Raw genomic sequence first — 27,184 nt, 5'->3', positions numbered from 1 at the left:
TAAGAATGCATCTGAAGTAAGTGATAAGCAGTCACGGTTCTACCTTCAAAGAGATCTTCAGGTTTGGGGAGTTTTATCTTCAATTGTTATCTTACATAAATTCTCAGAGAACAGAAAAGGAAAATACTAACTCATTTTATGAGTGTATGAGGTGTGAGTAATCTTGATAATGAAGCCAGAGAAGGATAGCATAACTCATAAGCTCATAAATATACAGGCTCATTCATAAATATAGTTGTATTTAGTGTTATAAAGATAAAAATATAAATAAATTAGAAAATAAACCTTTGAAAAGAAAAAGCAAAATTGTCATTTTTGCCAATGATATGTTTTAGTACATTGAAAATCCAAAGGAATTTACAGAAAAATTATTATAATAAATGGAAGAGCTTAGCGTATTCTCTGTTGCAAAATTAATTGTCACTTTATATCCAGGAATAAAATTTGAAAAATTAAAAATTTTAAAAGATAAAAATTGTTACAATAACATACATTAAAAGTAGTAGAAATATACCTAACATAATATGTCAAGACCTATATGGAGAAAATTCAAAAATATTTTTGAGAGATGGAAAGGAATTAAAGAAGACCTAAATAAAACTGAGAGTAATATCATGTTCAGTGATTGGAAGAGTTATTATTGTAGATACCTGCTGTCTTAAAATTTATCTATAAATTTAATTCAATGCCAATTAAAATCTCCATAATCTTATTTTTGGAAAGATGAGTACCTTTGCAATTTGGTTTATAATATTTTTAAGCCAGTACAAAAGCAAAGAATAGCTGAGAGACTCCTTAAGACTGAAGGCAGGTGGTTTTTCTCTACCAAATATGAAGACTCGATTTAAAAATCTTATTAAATGAATACCAGACACTCTGGTACTGTCATTGGATAGATAATGGAACAGAATATAGGCCTCAAAAAATATTTGATATTTATCAAAGATTGTTGCTGGTCAGTGGGTAGAAAACAGACTTTTCAATGAATAGTACTAGAACAATTGATAATCAGTATGGGGGAGATAATTATACCAAAAAAAGTTTCAGGTTGATAAAATACCAAAATGTGAAATGTAAGACCATAAATTTTCTACAAGATAGTGTAAGAGAAAATCTTTGTGGTTTAGGATATGGAAGGAATTCCTAACTAAAATACAAAAGAGACACTAACCATAAAGATTCATACATTAGCCTACATTAAAACTAAGAAAAAAACAAAAAAAATTAAAGATAGTAGATAAAATAAGACATATGGTGAGAAATGATATCTTCAACAGAATATCAGCAAAGAACTAACGTAAAATATATAAAAATTTGCACTATACGTCATCACAACAGAGACAAACATCTCAGTAGAAATAACAAGCAAAAGATTTAGTTATTTCATTAAGGAAAGAATTCACTTGGCTGAGAAACATGTGCTCAACTTCAGTGCATTGGTGAAAGGCAGATAAAAACAAAATGAGATAGCATGTAAAAATTAGTAATACAAATGTTGATAAAGACATGAATCATTCAGAACTCTTATATACTACTAAGGGAATAAGTTTAAATTGATAAAACCCTTTAAAAAATAGCATAATCTTCTAAATAGACGATCCTCATTAACCACAAATTCTTTTACTAACTATATTCCCTTGAGAAACTTGCCCCAATGCACCATAGTACACATGCAAGAATATTCATTCCAGCATTGTTCACTTTTCAAAATTAGAAATGACTTAAATGTCAATGGTTGGATGGCATCAGCGACTCAATGGACATGAGTTCAGGTGAGCTCTGGGAGGTGGTGAAGGACAGGGAAACCTGGTGTGCTGCAGTCCATGTGGTTGCCAGGAGTCGGACACCACTGAGCATCTGGACAACAAAATGTCCATTGATAATAAAATGAACAATCTGAGTTAAACTCATAGCATGGAATATTATACAGCATGAAAATGCCACCCTGCAGCTATATACAGTAGCGTAGATGAATTTCACAAGTATAATGTTGAATTATAAAAGCAGGACAGAAAATTGTACATACAGATTTTTCTCCATTTACATAATGTTGAAAAAATATTGAGTAAGGCTGAATATTTAGATGATTACAAAACAATGAAATTAAGAGAACGAACTGACAAGCCACAAATTGGGAGAAAATCTTTGCAAAACACATTCCTGATAAAGGCCTGGTATTGAAAATATATACAGAACTCTAACACTCAGCAGTAAGAAAACAACACAATTAAAAAATTGGCAAAAGTTCACCACAGAAAATACTCAAATATCAAGAAAGCATGTAAAAAGATGCTTAACAACATACATCATCAGTTCAGTTCAGTTCAGTCGCTCAGTCGTGTCCAACTCTTTATGACCCAAGGACCACAGCACGCCAGGCCTCCCTGTCCATCACGAACTCCTGGAGTTTACCCAAACTCATGTCCATTGAGTCGATGATGCCATCCAACCATCTCATCCTCTATTGTCCCCTTCTCCTCCTGCCCTCAATCTTTCCCATCATCAGGGTCTTTTCAAATGAGTCAGCTCTTCACATCAGGTGGCCAAAGTATTGGAGTTTCAGCTTCAACATCAGTCCTTCCAATGAACACCCAGGACTGATCTCCTTTAGGATGGACTCTCAAGAGTCTTCACCAACAACACAGTTCAAAAGCATCAATTCTTCTGTGCTCAGCTTTCTTTATAGTCCAACTCTCACATCCATACATGACCACTGGAAAAACCATAGCCTTGACTAGATGGACCTTTGTTGGCAAAGTGATGTCTTTGCTTTTTAATATGCTGTTTAGGTTGGTTATAACTTTCCTTCTAAGGAGTATGCGTCTTTTAATTTCATGGCTGCAGTCATCATCTACAGTGATTTTGGAGCCCAAAAAAATAGAGTCAGTCACTGTTTCCACTGTTTCCCATCTTTTTGCCATGAAACGATGGGACTGGATGCAGTGATCTTTGTTTACTGAATGTTGAGCTTTAAGCCAACTTTTTCACTCTTCTCTTTCACTCATCAAGAGGCTCTTTAGTTCTTCTTCACTTTCTGCCATGAGGGTGGTGTCATCTGCATATCTGAGGTTATTGATATTTCTCCTGGCAATCTTGCTTCCAGCTTGTGCTTCCTCCAGTCCAGAGTTTCTCATGATGTACTCTGCATGAAAGTTAAATAAGCAGGGTGACAATCTACAGCCTTGATGTGTTCCTTTCCCGATTTGGAACCCATCTGTTGTTCCATGTCCAGTTCTAACTGTTGCTTCCTGACCTGCATACAGATTTCTCAAGAGGCAGGTCAGCTGGTCTGATATTCCCATCTCCTTTAGAATTTTACACAGTTTATTGTGATCCACACAGTCAAAGGCTTTGGCATATTCAATAAAGCAGAGATAGATGTTTTTCTGGAACTCTCTTGCTTCTTCCATGATCCAGCAAATGTTGGCAATTTGATCTCTGGTTCCTCTGCCTTTTCTAAATCCAGCTTGAACATCTGGAAGTTCATGGTTCATGTATTGCTGAAGCCTGGCTTGAAGAATTTTGAGCATTACTTTACTAGTGTGTGAGATGAGTGCAATTGTGCGGTAGTTTGAGCATTCTTTGGCATTGCCTTTCTTTGGGATTGGAATGAAAACTGACCTTTTCCAGTCCTGTGGCCACTGCTGAGTTTTCCACATTTGCTGGCATATTGAGTGTAGCACTTTCACAGCATCATCTTTCAGGATTTGAAATAGCTCCACTGGAATTCCATCACCTCCACTAACTTTGTTCGTAGTGATTCTTTCTAAGGCCCACTTGACATCACATTCCAGGATGTCTGGCTCTAGGTGAGTGATCATACCATTGTGATTATCTTGGTTGTGAAGATCTTTTTTGTGCAGTTCTTCTGTGTATTCTTGCCACCTCTTCTTAATATCTTCCGCTTCTATTAGGTCCATACCATTTCTGTCCTTTATCAAGCCCATCTTTGCATGAAATGTTTCCTTGGTATCTCTAATTTTCTTGAAGAGATCTCTAGTCTGTCCCATTCTATTATTTTCCTCTATTTTCTTTGCATTGATCACTGAGGAAGGCTTTCTTATCTCTCCTTGCTGTTCTTTGGAACTCTACATTCAAATGGGTATATCTTTCCTTCTCTCCTTTGCTCTTCACTTCTCTGCTTTTCACAGCTATTCATAAGGCCTGCTCAGACAGTCATTCTTCTTTTTTGCATTTCTTTTTCCTGGGAATTGTCTTGATCCCTGTCTCCTGTACAGTGTCATGGACCTCTGTCCATAGTTCATCAGGCACTCTGTCTACCAGATCTAGTCCCTTAAATATATTTCTCACTTCCACTGTATAATCATAAGGGATTTGATTTAGGTCATACCTGAATGGTCTAGCGGTTTTCCCTACTTTCTTCAATTTAAGTCTGAATTTGGCAATAAGGAGTTCATGATCTGAGCCACAGTCAGCCCCTGGTCTTGTTTTCGCTGACTGTATAGAGCTTCTCCATCTTTGGCTGCAAAGAATATAATCAGTCTGATTTCGGTGTTGGCCATATGGTGATTTCCATGTGTAAAGTCTTCTCTTGTTTTGTTGGAAGAGGGTGTTTGCTATGACCAGTGCATTCTCTTGGCAAAACTCTATTGTCATATGTCATATGTCATCAGGGAATTGCATATTAAAACAGCAGTGAACTACCACCACATGCCCAGTATAATGACTATAATGCTGAAAGCACCAAATTCTGGAGAGAATGTGGACAACTGGTACTCTCATTGTTGATGGGAATGGAGAATGGTACAGCCAGCTTAGAAGAGAATTTGGAAGTTTATACAAAATGCAACATAGATATAAGATGCAGCAAGTAGGTATGCAGTATAGGTATTTGCCAAGTGTGTTGAAAACTTATGTTAACACAAAAACCTGCCCACTAGTGTTTATAACAGCTTATTCAAAATAGCCAAAACCTGGAAGTAACCAAGATGTCCTTTAATAGGTGAATGGATGAACTCTAGTACATCCTTATAATTGAATATTACTCAATGGCAAATGAAAGACATAATCTGTTAACCCACAAAAAGACACGGAGGAAGCTAAGTGCATATTGCTAAGTGAAAGTACCCAAACTGAGAAGGCTACATATTCATACGATTCCAATTATACGATATTCTTGACAAGGCAAAATTAAGGAGGCAATAAAAAGATAAGCGTTGCTAGGATTTGGGAGAAGGCTTGAGGGATAAATAAGTGGAAGATAGGGAATTTCTGGGGCAGGCAGTGAAACGATTCTGTATGATATTGTAATGGTGGAATACATCATTATGCTTATGTTAAAACCCATAGATTATATGACATAGAGAGTAAACTCTAAGTAAACTATAGAATTTAGTTAACAATAATAATGTGAATAATGTGTCGGTATTGATTCACCAACTGTACCAAATGTCACCACACTAAGGGAAAATGTTATAATAAGGGAACCTGTGCATGAGTGTCTGTATGAAGGGATAAGTGGGAAACTCTGTACTTCCTGTTCAATTTATCTCTAAATGCAAAACTGCTCTAAAAAATAAGATCTATTAAGCTAAAAAACTACAAAGAAAAAAGAATGAAAGAAAGATATATAATGATTATAATAAACATCATGATAATGTTTTCCTGAGTGGAAAGGAAAGAAGTTGTTTTTGAGTTTCTGATATGCTGGTACTGATCAGTTATGTTTGCCTGGTAAAATTACATGTATATTATGTGTACTATATTCACAGTTATACAAAATGTGAGAAGGAGGAAAAGGAAGGAAGGAAGCCACAGGAGGATAGAAATTAAGGATTAATGTTGTTTTCTTGAGATTTATGACTACCATAATAGAGAAATTTAATTCTAAGATTAAATAGATAAAAGTGAATATCATTCTGTGATCAGAAGAGAGTCAAATATATAACCCCAATATAGAGCAGAGACAGAAAGAGGAGGAAAATATGAATGAAAAGTTAAGAAACACGGATAATTGATGTAGATTTTGGTTGTATTTAGTGGAGATTTAGAAGTAAAATATAGTCACAAAGGAGGGACCTTAATAATTAAATGAACGAGGGAAATTTCCCTGCAGTAGAAAACGACTATATTATTACAGCTCAAAGGATGCATCTTTTTGTCAGGCAGAGTAAAGGAGGCAGGCAGTTTTCTCATGTCTGAAATTGTGTATTTTGGTTTGAATGCAAAAGAAAGACATTTCCAAACATATGAGGATGCAAAGTTTACTTTTCACCCATCCTATCTTGATACTGATGTCTTACCAAAAATGAAAAAAAAATTCAAAATACAAGATGGGGTGAGAATAAATAAAATGCGTGCAAAATATGAGAGTAAAACTCATAGAGAAATCTAAGTAACTGATCAGTTGTTTGTAAGTGAAAGTCGCTCAGCTGTGTCTGACTTTGCAACCCCATGGACTGTACAGCCCATGGAATTCTCCAGGCCAGAATACTGGACTGGGTAACCTTTCCCTTCTCCAGGGGATCTTCCCAACCCAGGAATAGAACCGGGGTCTCCTGCATTGCATGCGGATTCTTTACCAACTGAGCTTTCAGGGAAGCCCATTGTTTCTAAAGTTTAATGCTATTAAGAATCCTTACAAGAGGAGTGGCTTAATGTTGAAAACATTTTTAAAATGACACTACAGATTATTTCAAGTAAACAGTGGACAGAAAGTATCAGTTCAGTTCAGTCGCTCAGTTGTGTCCGACTCTTTGCAACCCCATGAATCACAGTACACCCGGCATCCCTGTCTGTCACCAACTCCCAGAGTTCACCGAAACTCTTGTCCATCGAGTCAGTGATGCCATCCAGCCACCTCATCCTCTGACAGAAAGTGTATATTGTTATTAATAAGCAGTATAAGCTAATTTGAAAAAACTAATCCAATGAAAAACATGAAAGGAAGCAAAAAAGAAAGAATAAATCATCGAAAATAGAAAACTTAAAATAAGATGGCTAGAATAGGTCCAAATATGTCAGTATTCATGAGAAACATCACTGGTAGAAAGTATTATAGTTTGGTTACTAAGAGTAATTTCTGCATTAAGATTATATAGAAAGTTTAAAAACGAAGAATGGGCAGCAGAAAGGGCAATATTCTTCAAGAACACTGGATTGAAGTTAACGATTGTTAAACGGGAGAAGAGAGCAATATTTTGTTTGATAATATTTTTAACCCATCAAAAAGACAGTAGCCCATTTACTGGAAAAAGCAAGCAGTAGTATGCATATAAACAAAAACTGATAGTGGTAGGACGAGAAAGAGAGGCCACACACACCACTTTGGGAGAATTCAACATGCCTTCTTTAGGAACTGAGTTAGGTAGAGATCAAGTAACCAAATTATACTTGAATATTTGAATATCAAAAGTCACTGAAAAATAGTGACATAATACATCTTTGTAAAGAAGATGCCTTCCAAGTCGTTTCAGTTTTCAGATTTGTTAAGAGATTATACAGTGAATTTATTTGTAAATTTTATTTTCTTCTGTGTTATTTTATTTTTTGTATTCCTTGCATTGTTGTTTCTTTTTGTTGTTTAATTGGGCTTACCTGTGATTTGTCTATCCTACTGATTTTATGTTTAACTTGAGTTTTTGATTTCATGGATCAAATCTTTCACATCTTCTCTGTGTCATTAATGTCTGCTTTTTATTTTATCAATTTTGTTCTCTCATTTATGGTCTATTTTTATTTTTGGCCTGCTTCATGTGTTGAATTCTTAGTTTATTATAAGTCTTTCATGTTTTCTAATGTTCACATATATTTTTTAAATGGGATTAGCTGTATTCTCTAAGTTTTAATATGAACTTTTTTTTTAACTGTTTGTTTTAAAATAATCTGCAGTATCACCTTTGATTTCTTCTTTAACCAGATAGTTATTTAGAAGTGTGTTTTTAAATTTCCAAAAGTTAAAAATGTAGATCATGGATTATTGGAGTCTTTATACTCACTTTCCGCTGACTGTATCTGGTGTTACCTTAAACCAGGAAGGCTTTCCAGAGAGCCTGCACCAGGTGAAGCATTAAGTAATTGAATAAATCAAAAGTTAGTTTTGTTTTTAATAAATATGTTTTTCCTCATTGTTTTTTATTTCCTTTAGTCTTACTGCTCTGATCCAAACCTCGTGTTAGATTTGAAGAACCTCATTGTGCTTTTTGCTGACACACTTCAGGTTTGTGGCTTATGTTTATGTAGACTTAACCTAGATGAGAGTGTTTCATCAGCTCTATAGCCTTTGATTGTCTATCTAAGCTTGAGTAAGTACCTTTTTCTTTTTAGTTGTGTTTCTTCTTTTCCTTGAGCTAGATAATTTTTATCTCTTTGTAGCATTTCCTGGTCATCACCTTGTCTATTATGTTCTCATAATTTGTTCTCATCTCCCCTTTTTTTTTCTCATAGCAAATCGATTAAATGACTCACTACATTAGTTCTTAAACTATTTTCTTACCTACTATTTTGGATAATGATTATTGATATGAACCACATATTATATTCAATAGAATAACATTAGAAGTGGGTAAGATTGGTAGCATTCTCATTTTCTGACCCTACTCTTAAAAGTTGCCAAGAGTTACAGAAGGAGTTATAGGGAAAACTTCATTGACAGTTATATCTAATATATATTAATTCTAATGTTCATCTTTTTATTTTTTTCTGACTGGCTCAAATGTTTTGGTATATATATTTTAATTATTGAGGATAATCACTAGATATTAGGTGGGAATGGAAGATTCTTATATCGTGGTTTTATTTAAATTGTTGTCCAAAGTACAAAATTATCTTTCAGTGCCTAATCTCTCTCATGTTGTTTAAAAAAATCACCTTAAAAAATGAAGCTTTTTTTCTTATTTTGTTTCAGGTATATGGTTTTCCTGTAAATCAGCTTTTTGACATGTTATTAGAAATCAGAGACCAGTATAGTGAAACTTTGCTAAAGAAGTGGTCAGGTATTTTCAGGTGAGAAATTATCTACAGTTGAGTGTGTGTGGGCATGCATGTTTGTACACTCATCTTTATAAATACGGGTTTTCGGGTATAATAAGCAACAAGTGTATGTGGCTTATTTTTTTCTAGGTCTGATTCCAATTATGATTGGGAATTCAATTAAGTAGTAATGGTATCCCAAATAAAGTTCCCAAGACATTCAAACTCTGGATATTAGTACATACTATGCGAGGAGTCCCAAAAATCCCCAGATTTGTTTCATTGAATAAATGGTAAATACCTTGGTTCATACCAACTAGATCACCTTGTGTCATCTTAATTTGATTTTTGATTTTCTCTTTGGGGATCATGCCTAATCTATGTCTCGCTTGTAGGATAGTGGATTTTGAACCCTTTTGAATAATTTAGCTTTTTTAGAACTTTTTTGAAGACTCACTCATGTTATTCCTCATCTTCTTTATTCTCCATATCCAAAGAAGAGACCTATTACAATCTAATATTTGAAGCACATTATTTAAATAGTTACTGCAACATGCATACAACGCTAAGAAAATTATTGTATTACACCTTCTCTTACAAATATTTCCTTGGACATGTTTTCCTCACACATAACTTATGTCAACTCACTTGTTTCTTCATTTAAAGTGATCTTTCTGCTTACTGCAGGACCACTTCTCTAGGTCAACTTACTTTGTTTTCAAGTTCTTATAGCTTTAAGGTATTACATTGTCCCATTAATCTTACTCTTCACATTTTATAAACATATAGCTGATAATTATGTAGTATAACTCATTAGTATATTAATATAAATATTTGTATTTATAAAAAATCCTGTTTGTTAATGATATAATTTTCTTTAGGGGAGATTGTCTTTGAAAATTAGTACCATGATATATCCAAGTGCATGTGATCTGAAACCTTCAGTAAATTTCTTTTTTGATTTTGGTAGTATGGTCTCTGCTCTGCAGAATTCCTAGCCTAGTTAAGGACACAGAACCTTTGGATGAAGAAAAAGTCATTCTTAATGAAGCAGTAGATGAAGTACATGAACATAGTTTGATAAAATAGAAAATCTAGCCTAGAATTAAAGAAAAGTCTTTATTTTTTTTTTTAAGAAAGCATATAAAACCTCTTTGCCTTTTCCAGAGCTCACATTTTTTGTTGTTGCTGCTGCTTCTCATTTGCCTTAAGGCTTCAACATGTTGCCTTGAAATTTTCTGTCTGAGCTGTAAATCTCAAGTACTATGAGGTCATCTTTATATTTGTGTTCCATTTGTTTTAGAATGCAATTTTCCTTTTGTGTTTTTTTTTAAGATGTCCTTACCTAAGACCAAATAGCTGTACTGTAAAAAGAATAGATTAGGGACTAAGAAATGTTTATTATGAAAGTTATTTGTGATCACTCTACTGATGAACCCACCTGTCTTTCCTTTTTTATTTTATCCCTCCCTCCTTTCCTTTCTTCTTTTATTTTCTTTATAGAAACATACTTGATTCTGACAACTACAGTCCTATACCAGTAACAAGTGAAGAGATGTATAAAAAGGTGATAGGACAGTTCCCATTCCAAGATACAGAGCTGGAAAAGGTAAGGAACACTAAAATAAACTTCTCTGATTTGGCATTCTCTTAAAGCTTTCTTTGTATCAGTCTCATTAAAGGCATAATTTCTAACTCAGTGAGTTAGGAATCTAAAACAGCTTCAAAGGATGATTTTTCAGCTTAGAGGAGCAGAAGTTCCTGTTTGGGGAATCAATCAGTAAATGGCTTTGGGGTATTGTCACCTCTGAAGCGTTTAGGAGATTTCTGGCAGGGTTTCCTTTTGACTTACACGTTGAAATATTTGCTTTTCTTATACTTTGAGGACATTTTATCCAACATATACAGTAAAATTTACCTTGCTATATAATTGTATTGGTTTTGACTGTGCTTTGTGGTGGATGTACTACCACAACAATGTTGCAGAACAGTTTCATGATTCCTCCAAATTCCCTCATGCTATACCTTCTTAATCAATTACTCCTCAACCCCTAGCTTTTGGCAACCAACTATCATTGCTATCCATCTACTTTTACCTTTTCTGAAAGGCCTTATAAATGGAGTTATATAGTGTGTAACCATTTGAGATTGGCTTTTTTCACTGAAGATGATGCTTTTGAGACTCATCTAAGTTGCACATATCAATAACTCATTCCTTTTTATTGCTGAGTATGTGTCAGAATTTTTTTATTGGGTTTTACAGGATGTTAGAATCGTTTACTTAATTTAATCTTATTCTTTTTAGTATTAGAAAACTGTCACAAATATGTTTTTAAAATGTAGAGTTGTTAAGAAGGCAGTTCCTAGTGTGTAAGAAAATCTCTTTTGCATTTTAATTAGTTAGTAGGTATTTTCAATGTATGGTCATTTGTAACTTTCATTAATTCTTGCTTTTACAGCAACCATTCCCAAAAAAGTTTCCATTTTCTGAATTTGTGCCAAAAGTTTACAACCAAATTAAAGAATTTATCTACGCCTGTCTGAAGTTTTCAGAAGATCTTCATCTAAGGTATAGTATGAAATAATGGAGGTGCAGTAGATACTGAGATATACATAAATATTCTGGAATACTTTTGATGTTCCCTTCAGTTCCAAGTTTGAAAGTCTTAATATTAGCCTTGTATGGTATGCCACTGCCCTATTTATACGGTCAGGTAAAAAAAAAGGGAAGTTGGAAACTCTTGAATAATTTCTTTTTATATTACTTACTTTATTCTCTACTGTTTCCTTTATAGATTTGCATTTCTAGTGAGAGTTAAACTAGAAAAGAGTAGTATAATATTCTTGTTTTTACATTATATTGATGAAATGTTAAGGCCAGTAGAGGAGTGGCATGTGAAATTCTTGCTGTGATCTTGCTATCCAATGGAATCTCAAGAGCTTTCTTCAGCATCACAGTTTGAAAGCATCAATTCTTTGGTACTAAGCGGTCTTTATGATCCAGTTCTCACATCTGTACATGATATTGGAAAAACCATAGCTTTGAGTATGCAGACCTTTATCAGCAAAATGATGTCTCTGCTTTTTTAATACACTGTCATGTGAGGTTTGTCATAGCTTTCCTTCTTGACTCTTTGGTTCCTTCACTTTCTGCCTTTAGAGTGGTATCATCTTCATATCTGAGATTGTTGGTATTTCTCCTGGTAGTTTTGATTCCAGTTTGTGATTCATCCACCCTGGCATTTTGTATAATGTACTTTGCATATAAATTAAATAAGCAGGGTTTTTGTTTTTTTAATGGTATGGATGGGAAAACAGTGGAAACAGTGGCTGACTTTATTTTTCTGGGCTCCAAAATCACTGCAGATGGTAATTGCAGCCATGAAATTAAAAGATGCTTACTCCTTGGAAGTAAAGTTAGGACCAACCTAGACAGCATATTAAAAAGCAGAGACATTACTTTGCCATCAAAGGTTCGTCTAGTTAAGGCTATGGTTTTTCCGGTGGTCATGTATGGATGTGAGAGTTGGACTATAAGCTGAGCACTGAAGAATTGATGCTTTTGAACTGTGGTGTTGGAGAAGACTCTTGAGAGTCCCTTGGACTGCAAGGAGATCCAACCAGTCCATCCTAAAGGAGATCAGTCCTGGGTGTTCATTGGAAGGACTGATGTTGAAGCGGAAACTCCAATACTTTGGCCACCTGATGCGAAGAGCTGACTCATTTGAAAAGACCTGATGTTGGGAAAGATTGCAGGCAGGAGGAGAAGGGGACGACAGAGGATGAGATGGTTGGATGGCATCACTGACTCGATGGACATGGGTCTGGGTGGCCTCTGGGAGTTGGTGATGGACTTGGAGGCCTGGCGTGCTGTGGTTCACGGGGTCACAAAGAGTCGGACTCGACTGAGCGACTGAGCTGAATAGGTCTCTCATGCTTTCTTTACAGTTTTTCTCTTTGTTCCTCTTTCTGTTTTTAAATGGCCTGTTTTCTAATGCCCTGATTCTTTCTTCTGCATTATTTAGTCTGCTGTTGATGCTCTAAGTATTTTTTAATTCTTTTATTGTATACTTCAACTCCAGGATTTGACTTGGGTTCTTTTTTTATAGTTTCTATATCTTTATTAAACTTCTCATTTTATTTGTGCATTGTATTCCAGATTTCATTTTGTTGTCTCTCTGTGTTCTCTTGCATATTATTGAGCTTAATACGATATTTCAAATTCTTTTTAGGGCAATTTGTATGTCTCAGTTTCTTTGGGATTTATTAGTGGAACTCATATTTATTTTCTTTGGTGGTGTCAGGTTGTTTGATTCTTTTTGGTCCACGTAGCTTTGTATTGGTGACTCTGCTTTTGTGCTTCTCTGGGGACATGGAGATATATGTCTCCCCTAGGCCACAGGGTGGCAGGACTATTTCTGTACCATGCCTGAAAGGGCCTGGAGCCAAATCACAGGTCTACTTTGGGGTTTCACAATTAGAATGACTGATAGATTGTGGCTCTGCAACTGCACTGAGGAATTCATCTGGGGGTACTTTGGGGGTTTCCTTCTGGTGGGTTCCTGGAAAAGTAGGGTTTCTCTTAGATCATAGTTGGGAGTGGCTGAAGCCAGATTGCACAGCAACTTCAAGATCCACAGTGAGACTGAGGTCACTGGGCCTATCTCTAGGGGTACATATAGGCATGTCTCCTGTTGGATCCCTGGCAGGCACAACTGCCTCCCGTCCATGGGTAAAGTGGGCTAAAGCCAGGTTGTGTGGGCACATTAAACTCTGTAGTCAAATTTGAGATTGGCGGCCCTTCTTCCAGGTGCATGGAAGGTTATTGCTCCAGCAGGTCTCTGAGTAGGCAGGAGTGTTCCTGGTCTGTGGCTATGAATATATAGGGCAATGTTACAGGGATTTTTTTAGTATTTGCAGTCAGACAAAGGTTGGAGAATTTGCCTAGATTCATGAATGAGCATGTTTCTGCCCAGTTATAGGCAGGCAGGGTTTGCAGCTAATCGGAGCTGGAGTTGGGTCATGGAACAATTCAGTTTACAGCTGGAACTGAGGTTGGTGGACCTATTATCCAAAGCACAGGTTTGCATGACTTTTCCTGGGTTGTTTTTCAACTTGTGATGGTGGCAAGTTCAAATAGGGCATGTCCATAGGCTGTCAAGGGTCAGGGTCTGTTCCTGGGTCTGTAGGTAGGACTAAATTAGCAGGTATGCCACATGAGTGAGTTTATGCTTGCCTTCTAAAAGCAACCCTCCTTGGTCTTGGATGCTACCAGAGTTTTACAGTCTTCTTTCTTCAATCCAAAGTTTCACAAAAGTACTTTTGTCTCTGCTTGCCTGCCAAATTATTGTTGCTGAGAAGGGATATGAATGCAGGACTTCCTGTTCTGCTATTTCTAATGTCATTCCTCTACTTTTAATTGGTCTTACAGAAAATTGCTTGTGTACATGAAAAATAATGATAGTGTCTGGTAAAGAAATGTAACTATAAAAGCAAATATATGATAGTAATAGGACAAAGAATATGAGAGAGGAATTTGATTTACTATTTAAGGATTTTACATTATGCATGAAGTAATATGATCTAGAACAACCACTGAAAAAATGGTCAAAACCATGAAAAAAGTAAAAGTAATAAGCCAGTAATGAAAATGAAAAGGAATCATAGAAAGAATACTCAATCCAGAAACAACCAACTAAAGAATTAAATGGGCTATAGAACAGGTGGAACAAATAGAGATCAACTAAGAAAATGGTAAATTTAAATCCAGTTACAATAGTGTTCCATGTATATTTGAATCAAATCTGTATCTTTAGTTGTTGAATGTTGTAGTCTCTAAATGACAACTGGATTAAATTTGTTAATATTAATATTATTGTACTATTTTCTGTATCCTTTCTTTTTTAAGTCTGCTTTTTTGTCAATTACTGACGAGTGTTAAACTATCCAAATATGATTGTAGATTTGTCTATTTCTCTTTTGAGATCTCTCAAGTTTGCTTCATTTATTTGAATATATCTTTTTAAGGTTATGTACAGTTTGAATTATGATATCTTCTTGTTGTATTCGTCTTTTAAATTTAATGAAATATCCTTCTTTGTGTTAAAAGTTAAAGTAGTCTTTTTAAAATGCATTTATTTTTTAATATAAATTTATTTATGTTAATTGGAGGCCAATTACTTTGCAATATTATATTGGTTTTGCCATACATCAACATGAATCCACCATGGGTGTACACGTGTTCCCCATCCTGAACCTCCCCCCCCCCAGCCTCCCTCCCCATTCCATCCCTCTGGGTCATCTCAGAGCACCAGCCCCAAGCATCCTGTATCATGCATCGAACCTGGACTGATGATTCGTTTCACATGCCATTCTCATACATGTTTCAATGCCATTCTCCCAAATCATCCCACCCTTGCCCTCTCCCCCAGAGTCCAAAAGACTGTTCTGTACATATGTGTCTCTTTTGCTGTCTCGCACACTAGATTATCGTTATCATCTTTCTAAATTCCATATATATGTGTTAGTATACTATATTGGTGTTTTTCTTTCTGGCTTACTTCACTCTGTATAATCGGCTCCAGTTTCATCCACCTCATTAGAACTGATTCAAATATTCTTTTTAATGGCTGAGTAATACTCCATTGTGCATATGTACCACAGCTTTCTTATTCATTCATCTGCTGATGGACATCTAGGTTGCTTCCATGTCCTGGCTATTATAAACAGTGCTGCGATGAACACTGGGGTACACGTGTCTCTTTCAATTCTGGTTTCCTCGGTGTGTATGCCCAGCAGTGGGATTGCTGGGTTGTATGGCAGTTCTATTTCCAGTTTCTTAAGGAACCTCCACACTGTTCTCCATAGTGGCTGTACTAGTTTCAATTCCCACCAACAGTGTAAGAAGGCTCCCTTTCTCTGCACCATCTCTAGCATTTATTGCTTGTAGACTTTTGGATCACAGCCATTCTGACTGGTGTGAAATGGTACCTCATTGTGGTTTTGATTTGCATTTCTCTGATAATGAGTGATGTTGAGCATCTTTTCATGTGTTTGTTAGCCATCTGTATGTCTTCTTTGGAGAAATGTCTGTTTAGTTCTTTGGCCCATTTTTTGATTGGGTCATTTATTTTTCTGGAGTTGAGCTGCAAGAGTTGCGTGTATGTTTTTGAGATTAATTCTTTGTCAGTTGCTTCATTTGCTGTTATTTTCTCCCATTCTGAAGGCTGTCTTTTCACCTTGCTTATAGTTTCCTTTGTTGTACAGAAGCTTTTAATTTTAATTAGGTCCCATTTGTTTATTTTTGCTTTTATTTCCAATATTCTGGGAGGTGGGTCATAGAGGATCCTGCTGTGATTTATGTCGGAGAGTGTTTTGCCTATGTTCTCCTCTAGGAGTTTTATAGTTTCTGGTCTTACATTTAGATCTTTAATCCATTTTGAGTTTATTTTTGTGTATGGTGTTAGAAAGTGTTCTAGTTTCATTCTTTTACAAGTGGTTGGCCAGTTTTCCCAGCACCACTTGTTAAAGAGATTGTCTTTTCTCCATTGTATACTCTTGCCTCCTTTGTCAAAATTATCCTCAGTGGTGAAAAATTGAAAGCATTTCCCCTAAAGTCAGGAACAAGACAAGGGTGTCCACTTTCACCACTACTATTCAACATAGTTTTGGAGGTTTAGGCCACAGCAATCAGAGCAAAAAAAGAAATAAAAGGAATCCAAATTGGAAAAGAAGTAAAACTCTCACTGTTCGCAGATGACATGATGCTCTACATAAAAAACCCTAATCAATGCATATAGTAAAGTTGCAAGATATAAAATCAACACACAGAAATCCCTTGCATTCCTATACACTAATAATGAGAAAATAGAGAAATTAAGGAAACAATTCAATTCACCATTCCAACAAAAAGAATAAAATACTTAGGAATATATGTACCTAAAGAAGCAAAAGACCTATATATAGAAAACTATAACACACTGGTGAAAGAAATCAAAGAGGACACTAATAGATGGAGAAATACACCGTGTTCATGGATCAGAAGGATCAATATAGTGAAAATGAGTATACTACCCAAAACAATCTATAGATTCAATGCAATCCTTATCAAGATACCAGCGGTATTTTTCACAGAGCTAGAACAAATAATTTCACAATTTGTATGGATATACAAAAAACCTCGAATAGCCAATGCAATCTTGAGAAAGAAGAATGGAACTGGAACAATCAACCTGCCTGACTTCAGGCTCTACTACAAAGCCACAGTCATCAAGACAGGATGGTACTGGCACAAAGACAGAAATATAGATCAATGGAATAAAATTTAAAATAGTCTTGATGTCTTGCTTGCTTTGTATTAATACAACTACCACTTTCTTTTATGGTATGCATTTGTCTCTTCTATTACTTATAACCTTTTTTAGCATGTTATTTTCAGATAATTTCAACATTACATAAGAATTTTGAAAATGTGCTGAACTGAAAGCTTTTTCCCCAGATTCTTCAGTTTTTTGAAATGTTGCCATATTGACTTTATTACTTTCTTTTTCCCTCCTCTACTGTATCTGTATATGTACCTATGGGCGTTTAGCATTTTAATGTCTTTTGGTTCATATTAATTTTAATTATCTAGTTAAGATTTTTGTTTTCTGTGTATAGTTTCCATTTTTCCTTTTGTAATAAGTAATGTTTGTATTAAAGTACTTTGAGACCATGTATTTATTCTTTTAGTTACTAGATGTCTTTCACTATAGTATTCATTAATGATTCTTGCCTGAATCAGTTTTTTTCCTCTGATAATTTAGTTAATATAAGATTATTTATTCCTTAAGGGGCTACTTCATTGGAGCAATAGTAAAAAATCTGCTTGGAGTGCAGAAGACTCAGGTTCAATCCTGGGTCAGGAAGATCCCCTAGTGGAGGAAATGGCACCCACTCCAGTGTTCTTGCTGGGACAAAACCATGGAGGAGAGGGAGAGGAGAGAAGAGGAGCTTGGGGGCTACAGTCTTTGGAGTCACAAAGACTCAGACACTACTGAGCAACTCTGTGTGTGTGTGTGTGTGTGTGTGTGTGTGTGTGTGTTTATGTGTGTGTGAGAGTCACTCAGTCACATCTGACTCTTTGTGACGCCATAAACTGTAGCCTCCAGGGGTCCTGTGTCCATGGAATCCTCCAGGCAAGAATACAGGAGTGGTTTGCCATTCTCTTCTCTGGGGAGCAACTGAACATGTCAATATGTATTACTTCGCATTCTGTATTAAGGAATCCTTCTGCATTACCTGTTCACCTGTCTGTTTATCTTTCTATCTGTCTACCTATGATCTCCTATTATTGTATTAGACTCATAGATTTTTACATCATTCAGTCAGGTTGTTCCTTTAATGACCTTATTCATTTTGATGCTTAGATGGTCCCAGATGTAGCTGGTATGAGCTACCTCAAGCTGATTCATATGACATGTTGATGCACTTTTATCATTTTGGGCAAATTTCCTAACTTAATCATGATACCATTAATTTTTTTAAGGTGCTCAGTTCTTTTTAGTGCTGAATGGCATCTTGACAATAAGATCTGGCCATGTGTCCTTGTATTTAAAATGTATCAGTTTGAATCAACAAGTAGCTAGGTATCAGTTTTTTATTCATTCTGCCTAATTAGAATATTTATTCTATTACATGAACTTATTTAGTGATTTATGTTGATTTAAGTCTTAGATCTAGCTGTTGTTTTTCTATTTGTTCCATTCTTTTTTTTTAAGGCTCCTTTTGTTCCCCCTGTTTTCCTTCCTTCTTCTAGATTACAGTCTTTTAGTATTATGATTTAGTTTCCCTATTACTGGAGTATAACTTTTAACTTTATTTATTGTTTGTTTGTATTTGTTCTGGGGATTATAATGTGTATTCTTAAGTTATTAGTTTATCTTGAATAATGATATGTCACTTTACATGTAATTTAAGAATCTTACAGCAGTATAATATAATTTACCTTTACACTTTTTTAATATGGTTGGTATATACTTATACAGTTGTTTTTAAATGCTAAATATGTTATTGTTTGTGCTTTGAACATTTCACTGTATTTTAAAATTCAAGAAGGAAAAGTAGTTCATTATACTTATCCACAGATTTGCTATTTCCAGGCCTTCTCATTCTTTCTTACAGATCTATTTTGTGACTTGGTGTCATTTTCTTTCAGTGTGAAGAATTCTTTTAGTTATTCTTTTAGTGTATATCTGCTGGTTTTAGATTTTCTTAGCTTTTATCTAAAAATATTTTTTCATCTGTTTTCAAAGTTATCCCTTTCCCAACCCCTTAAAGATGTTATTCCTCTGTTTGCTTTCATTGTTGCTGAAGAGAGATAAGCCAGTAGTCACTGGTATTAATCTAAATGTATTGTCTTTTTTTTTTCTGGTTGTCTTTAAGGTTTCCTCTTTATCTTTGCATTTTGCAGTGTTTGATCTTCTTGTGAGATTTCATTTGCATCAGTTCTCTTGGGGTTGTGTTAAACTTCTGAGATCTGTAGGTTGAGATATTTTATTAGGATTGGAGATGATGTTGCCAGTTTACCCTTAAATATGTCTCTTTTCTCATTTCTCCTTTTGCAACTCATTGTTGTTGTTCAGTTGCTCAGTCATGTTCGATTCTTTTCGACCCCATGGACTGCAGCACACCAGGCTTCACTGTGCCTCCTAGCTGCTAAATATATCATTCAGATTTCATCATTACTTGAGTGGACTGAATGTGTCTCAGTTTTTATTAGTTTCAAATTACTTATGATTTCAGTTCTAAAAATTCTATTGTAAAGTCTCTTTGTCCTTAAGACTCTGAAATTCCAAAGCTTCTGTCCAGGGGCTTATCTCTGATTTTAACAGGATTTGAGTTGGGCTGGGTTTCAGCTTTGATTGGTTTTTACTCTCCTTTGGATTGCAAACTGTGCAACATTTCTCTCTGATTTCTAGCACTCCCCACCCCTACCCCACCCCCACGCACCATTTCTTATGGAACAGAATTGTTTTAGGGAAGAATTGTTGGGTTAGTATGTTTATTTTTGTTTAGAGGCTCTTCCAAGATTACAGTCCATACTAGCAGCCCACACTATTAAAGGATTAAGTGGTTTTTTGTTGTTTTTTGCTTTTTTTTTTCATTCCACCAAAGTCTCTCAGCATATGACTGTTTCACTCTCTCATCTCTGTGTATCCAGATTAGGCAACTGGCCTTAGATATGAAAGTGATGGCTACTTTTTGCTCATCTTTCAAGAGCTTTATCTCAGTGTGCAATTTAACTCAGTTATACACTTTTGTGTATATTATACTTCATTAATATTAAAGGAAAATACAACTTTTAGCTTAGACTTAGTTTTCTTCTGCTTTTAAAGGTAATGACAGTGTTTCTTGATCTTTGACATTCTAATCTAAGAATAGAATTTCTACCAGATCTTCTTAAAGCATAACAGAAATATGTAATATAAGTAGAGATGCTAGGTGAGTGATTACTATCAGAGTCACCAGATTATTTTGGGCCCCTGTGTTCATCACTTTTATAGCAACCTGTGCTTATTCATTACATATACTGTAATTGATATGATATAACTGTGAGTTTAATATATGAAGGCAGGAACCATGAATATTTCTTCGCCATTGTAAATTCAGTATTCCATCAAAACAAGTGTAACTTCAATATCCCTTCACCATTGTAATTTCAGTACTCCATTAACACATTTTTGTAATGAAGTTTTAAATTCAATAACATTTTTGGAAAGGGTGGCAATAGGCCAGAGGTTATCATTCAGTTAAATATATCCTGTAAGGATATTTTGAGGTATCTTTTTTCCCCTAACTGAATTTACTACCTGGATTCCTTGCAGTCTTATTTATTTCTAATAATTCTGTCTTCCGCATAATAGACAATCTAGTTTATGTACATATTTAGTAATTTAACATTTTTAATTGAACTATATACTAAGCCTCTGATATTCTGTAGAAAGAAATCAGTAAGATAAAATTTGTGACCTTTGCTCACAAGCAATAAATTATTGAAAAAGAACTGCTTACAGATCTTATGTTTATTTCTTGATAAAGAAGTATCATTGCAATGCTGAATTTATTTTGAAGAAATATTTGTCTCAAAACAGTTTCTTTTATAGAGAGACATCTTGGGTGACACTTTTAGGGGCTTGTGAAAGATATATAGTTCTGAAATTTTGTTTGTTGATTGTAAGATTTATTTTTAAAACTTTGCTTGTAAAGATAGTTTTGGAGTTATTTTCTTTATGTTTAGTTTCCTTTACTGAATAAAAAGTATCATTATTGATCACTTTTGGAATAGTAAGGATTATAAAACATTTAGGTAGAATTACATTATTGGTTTCTTTTCAAAGTCAGGGGAAAAGGCAGTGCCAAGATAGATGTAGGGAATTAAGAAGTACATACTACTGCGATTGGATTAATAAGCTACAAGGATATGTTATACAGCACAGGGAATATAGCCAATGTTTTATAACTTTAAGTGGAATATAATCTTTAAAAATTTTGATTCATTTTGTTGTCTACCTGAAAGTAATAAAATCTTATAAATCAATAATAAAGGAGAGAAATGGTAGAGACCTAGTAGATGCTGAAGAGATCAAGAAGCGATGGAAAGAATCCACAGAAGAACTGTACAAAAAATATCTTAATGTACTGGATTACTACACTGGTGTGCTCAGTCACCCAGAGCCAGACATTCTGGAGTGCAAAGTCAACTGCTGTTAATAAAGCTAGTGAATGTGACAGACTTCCAGTAGAACTATTCAAAACCCTAAAGGATGATGCCTTCAAGATGTTGCATTCAATATGCCAGCAAATCTGGAAGACCCAGCAGTGGTCTTCCTGGTCACAGGACTGGAAAAGGTCAATCCTCATGCCAGTTCCCAGGGCTAACCATCAGACAGTTACACTCATCTCCCATGAAGTCATGCTTAAAATCTTGCATGTTAGGTTCAGCATTATGTGAACCAAGAACTTCCAGATATCCAATCTGGATTTAGAAAAGGAAGAGGAACCAGAGATCAAATTGGCAACATTCTATGGATCATAGAGGTTAGGGAATTCCAGAAAAATATCTACCCCTTTTTAATCGACTGCACTAAAGCCTTTGGCTGTGTGAATCATAAAAAACTGTGGAAAGCTCTTAAAGAGATGGGAATACCAGACTATCCTACCTATCTTCTGAGAAACCTGTTTGCAGGTCAAGAAGCAACAGTTAGAACCCTGTATGGAGCAACTGATTGGTTCAAGATTGAGAAAGGAACATGACAGGGCTGTCTGCTGTCACCCTCTTTGCTTAACCTATACACTGAGCACATCATGAGAAATGCTGGGCTGGATGAGTTGCAGACTGAAATCAAGGTAGACAGGAGAAACATCAACATCCTCAGATATGCAGATGATACCACTCTAATGGCAGAAAGCAAAGAGGACCTAAGGAACCTTTTGATGAAGGTGAAGGAGGAGAGTGAAAGAGCCTGCTTAAAACTATGTATTATAAAACCAAGATCATGGCATCCAGCCCTATACTTCATGGCAAATAGAAGGGGAAAATGTGGAAATAGTGACAGAATTCCTCTTCCTGGGCTCCAAAATCACTGTGGATGGTGACTGCAGCCATAAAATCAGAAGATGATTGCTTCTTGGCAGGAAAACTATGACAAATCTAGACAACGTGTGAAAAATAGACATTGCCCTACTGACAGAAGTCTGTGGAGTCACAGCTGTGGGCTTCCCAGCGGTCTCATACAGCTATGAGAGCTGGACTGTAAGAAAGGTAGAGCACCACAGAATTGATGCCTTCGAACTGTGGTGCTGGAGAAGACTCCTGAAAGTCCCTTGGATCTCCAGCAAGGAGATCAAACCAGTCAATCTTAAGGGAAATAAACCCTGAATTCTTGGAAGGACTGATGCTGAATCTCCAGTATTTTGGTCATCTGATGCTAACAGCTGACTCATTGGAAAAGCCCCTGATGCTGGGAAAGATTGAGGGCAGAAGGGAGATAGGGTGTCAGAGGATGAGGTGGCTGGGTGGAATCACCAATGCAATGGACATGAACTTGGGCGAGCTTCAGGAAATAGTGAGGGTCAGGAACGCCTGGCGTGTTGCAGTCGATGGGGTCACAAAGAGTTGGACATGACTGGGCAACTGAACAACAAGAAGATATAATATGAAAGATGATGACATAGGAGCAGAGATATTTTTCTTTTTTTAGGGGCCTTTATCAGCTAATTGCACAGGAAGGCTACAGAGAGATCAGCTTGAAAATTTATGAATATTAACTGTGAAGGAATTTGAATGTGTGGGAGAAATAAGGGTTTCAGGACACAGAATCATGTTAGAGGATTCTTTCATGAGAGGTAGTGTAGCATAGTGTTTTAAGTGTTGTAGGCTTTAGATCTAGACTGCCTTATTAAAATCTTTTCCTTTTTTGCTATCTGCTCAATACTAAAATTATTTCACATGGTTATTGTGAAGGTTAAATGAATTTTTATACATTAAAATATTTAGAACCTAATTTCTGAAGTACAATAAATATTTCCTGCAGTTATTATTATTATTATTATTATTAAAGTACTACTAGAGCCTTGTTTGCAAAATAATTCTCCTACCTATGACTGATTCTTGATACTTCCTTTTTAGCTCAACTGAAGTTGATGACATGATTCGTAAATCAACAAACCTGTTGCTAACTAGGACTCTAAGCAACTCTCTGCAGAATGTCATTAAAAGGAAGAATATTGGACTTACTGAGGTAACTCTGCTATTATTGGAGGCAGTCAAGGCAATACGTGAATAGATCTCCTAAGTCCTGGGGCTTGTGTGTTAATTAATTACAATTTTCTGTGTGGTCTGTCATGTTCTTCATGGGATCATGGTGAAAGTGCAAAATAAATTCCTTGTATTTTTCATTTGTTGCCTTGGAGAAATCTAGTATTTTTTTGGAGAAGTCACTGTTTTTTCTCTCTCTCATTATCTTCACTAATTTAACTGGTTTTCCTTTCTGAGGTTATTGGGTTAAATTTGTATTATTTGCCATTGATTATATATTTTAAAATTGTTGATTGGAGAATAGAGTCAATGTCAGGATCCTGTTTAAAATAATGGCACTTTGAGTACAGCATACAGTATGAAATCACATTTTGCCTACATCAGTCACTGATGCCAGGGATATTAGCATTCATAGTCATTGGTTAGTGTTAGGTTCAGATTTTGGTTTTGAGATACATTAGGAATATGAATAGAAAATTACTCTTAATTAGCATGTAACTGGGAATTTAGGACTGAGGAAATGTGAGAGAAAGGCAGTTGTCACATTTCTGTGGAAGCTTACACAATCTCACAAAGGATGAAGGGATATTGTACATATGTTGAGAACAGTATCTTGGCAAACTGAATATCTGATGCATTGTCATAAGTCCTAAAATTTAGAAAGATGTGAAATTTCCCTTTTCGTAGAAACCCAGGTTTGTGTGGGAGCCTCAGCCTGCCATTTTATGGAAATCATAGTGCTAAAAGTGAGAGATGTGAGGAATCTTCTTCACAAGCAAAGAGAAAGGCTATTGGCCATCTACTTTACCTATATAGGTGGTGTAGTTTCAAATTCGGTTGGTCTAGAAAATTGACATTTTTAGGTATATGTTACCAAGGATGAACATCAGAAAGTGATTAACTATACTGACCCATAGGTAAATATAGCTGGAAGCCAGGTGAACATCTATTGTTATTTCTGATTTTGAAGTGATTGTTTCTTTCCCTGTGTTAATATTTTAAAATACTATATTATATAAATAGTGTATTACAACATGAGACATTGCCAGTGATTGAATTCTACTTATAACCAACTTATTTTTTTAAAGTCACATTTGACATTATTAGACAGTCCCTTCACTTTGCAGTGCTTTGTTTCTGTTGCCTGATCTAGAAGTGATAGTTGTTGCCATTATGTGTCTGAGGATAGGCTAACTTCTTTTGTAGTCAGGTACGCTACAAAGTTGTAGTCAGGAACGCTACAAAGAACCAATTTCAACTAAAAATTTGGCAGTCCTTCTATTTTGAGACTATTCTGTTCTCCTTTTCTGAATCCCAAGTAAGACAAGAAATTTATTTATTTTATGAACTTCTGCATTCAGTTCAGTAGAGTCGCTCAGTCGTGTCCGACTCTTTGCAACCCCATGAATCACAGCATGCCAGGCCTCCGTGTCCATCGCCAACTCCCAGAGTTCACTCAGATTCATTTCCATCGAGTCAGTGATGACATCCAGCCATCTCATCCTCTGTCGTCCCCTTCTCCTCCTGCCCCCAATCCCTCCCAGCATCAGAGTCTTTTCCAATGAGCCAACTCTTCTCATGAGGTGGCCAAAGTACTGGAGTATCAGCTTTAGCATCATTCCTTCCAAAGAAATCCCAGGGCTGATCTCCTTCAGAATGGACTGGTTGGATCTCCTTGCAGTCCAAGGGACTCTCAAGAGTCTTCTCCAACACCACAGTTCAAAAGCATCAATTCTTTGGTGCTCAGCCTTCTTCACAGTCCAACTCTCACATCCATACATGACTATTGGAAAAACCATAGCCTTGACTAGACGGACTTTAGTTGGCAAAGTAATGTCTCTGCTTTTGAATATGCTATCTAGGTTGGTCATAACTTTTCTTCCTAGGAGTAAGCGTCTTTTAATTTCATGGCTGCAATCACCATCTGCAGTGATTTTAGAGCCCCCAAAAATAAAGTTTCACACTGTTTCCCCGTGTATTTCCCAGAAATGATGGGACCAGATGCCATGATCTTTGTTTTCTGAATGTTGAGCTTTAAGCCAACTTTTTCACTCTCTTCTTTCATTTTCATCAAAAGGCTTTTTAGTTCCTCTTCGCTTTCTGCCATAAGGGTGGTATCATCTGCATATCTGAGGTTATTCATATTTCTCCCGGCAATCTTGATTCCAGCTTGTGTTTCTTCCAGTCCAGCGTTTCTCATAATGTACACTGCATACAAGTGAAATAAGCGGGGTGACAATGTATGGTCTTGACGTACTCCTTTTCCTATTTGGAACCAGTCTGTTGTTCCATGTCCAGTTCTAACTGTTGCTTCCTGACCTGCATACAGATTTCTCAAGAGGCAGGTCAGCTGGTCTGGTATTCCTGTCTCTCTCAGTTTTTTCCACAGTTTCTTGTGATCCACACAGTCAAAGGCTTTGGCATAGTCAATAAAGCAGAAATAGATGTTTTTGTGGAACTCTCTTGCTTTTTCCATGATCCAGCAAATGTTGGCAATTTGATCTCTGGTTCCTCTGCCTTTTCTAAATCCAGCTTGAACGTCAGGAAGTTCACGGTTCACATATTGCTGAAGCCTGGCTTGGAGAATTCTTAGCGTTACTTTACTAGGATGTGAGATGAGTGCAATTGTGCAGTACTTTGAGCATTCTTTGGCATTGCCTTTCTTTGGGATTGAAATGAAAACTGACCTTTTCCAGTCCTGTGGCCACTGCTGAGTTTTCCACATTTGCTGGCATATTGAGTACAGCACTTTCACAGCATCATCTTTCAGGATTTGAAATAGCTCCACTGGAATTCCATCACCTCCACTAGCATTGTTTGTAGTGATGCTTCCTAAGGCCCACTTGACTTCACATTCCAGGAGGTCTGGCTCTAGATGAGTGATCACACCATCGTGATTATCTGGGTCGTGAAGATCTTTTTTGTACAGTTCTTCTGTGTATTCTTGCCACCTCTTCTTAATATCTTCTGCTTCTGTTAGGTCCAGACCATTTCTGTCCTTTATCGAGCCCATCTTTGCATGAACTGTTCCCTTGGTATCTCTAATTTTCTTGAAGAGATCTCTAGTCTTTCCCATTCTGTTCTTTTCCTCTATTTCTTTGCATTGATCGCTAAAGAAGGCTTTCTTATCTCTTCTTGCTATTCTTTGGAACTCTGCATTCAGATGCTTATATCTTCCCTTTTCTCCTTAGCTTTTCACTTCTCTTCTTTTCACAGCTCTTTGTAAGGCCTCCCCAGACAGCCATTTTGCTTTTTTGCATTTCTTTTCCATGGGGATGATCTTGATCCTTGTCTCCTGTACAGTGTCACGAACCTCCGTCCATAGTTCATCAGGCACTCTATCTATCAGATCTAAGCCCTTAAATCTATTTCTCACTTCCACTGTATAATCATAAGGGGTTTGATTTAGGTCATATCTGAATGGTCTAGCAGTTTTCCCTCTTTTCTTCAATTTGA

The 27,184-nt window shown here is 36.0% G+C and overlaps 1 protein-coding gene across 2 annotated transcripts in view; it reads left to right on the top strand.

The window, feature by feature from the left end:
- The window catches only part of EXOC6B (exocyst complex component 6B), a 726,749-nt gene that overhangs the window by 392,066 nt on the left and 307,499 nt on the right, over positions 1-27,184 (top strand). For both annotated transcript variants that reach the window (XM_069583682.1, XM_069583683.1), the window contains exons 12-16: positions 8,108-8,179; positions 8,867-8,964; positions 10,435-10,540; positions 11,391-11,500; positions 23,600-23,711. In XM_069583682.1, the coding sequence (XP_069439783.1) occupies positions 8,108-8,179; positions 8,867-8,964; positions 10,435-10,540; positions 11,391-11,500; positions 23,600-23,711 (498 nt within the window). The remainder of the gene's footprint in view (positions 1-8,107; positions 8,180-8,866; positions 8,965-10,434; positions 10,541-11,390; positions 11,501-23,599; positions 23,712-27,184) is intronic.

This window comes from Ovis canadensis, chromosome 3 (genome assembly GCF_042477335.2).
Source record: "Ovis canadensis isolate MfBH-ARS-UI-01 breed Bighorn chromosome 3, ARS-UI_OviCan_v2, whole genome shotgun sequence".
NCBI lineage: Eukaryota > Metazoa > Chordata > Mammalia > Artiodactyla > Bovidae > Ovis > Ovis canadensis.
This window is presented reverse-complemented; position numbering and strand designations above follow the sequence as displayed.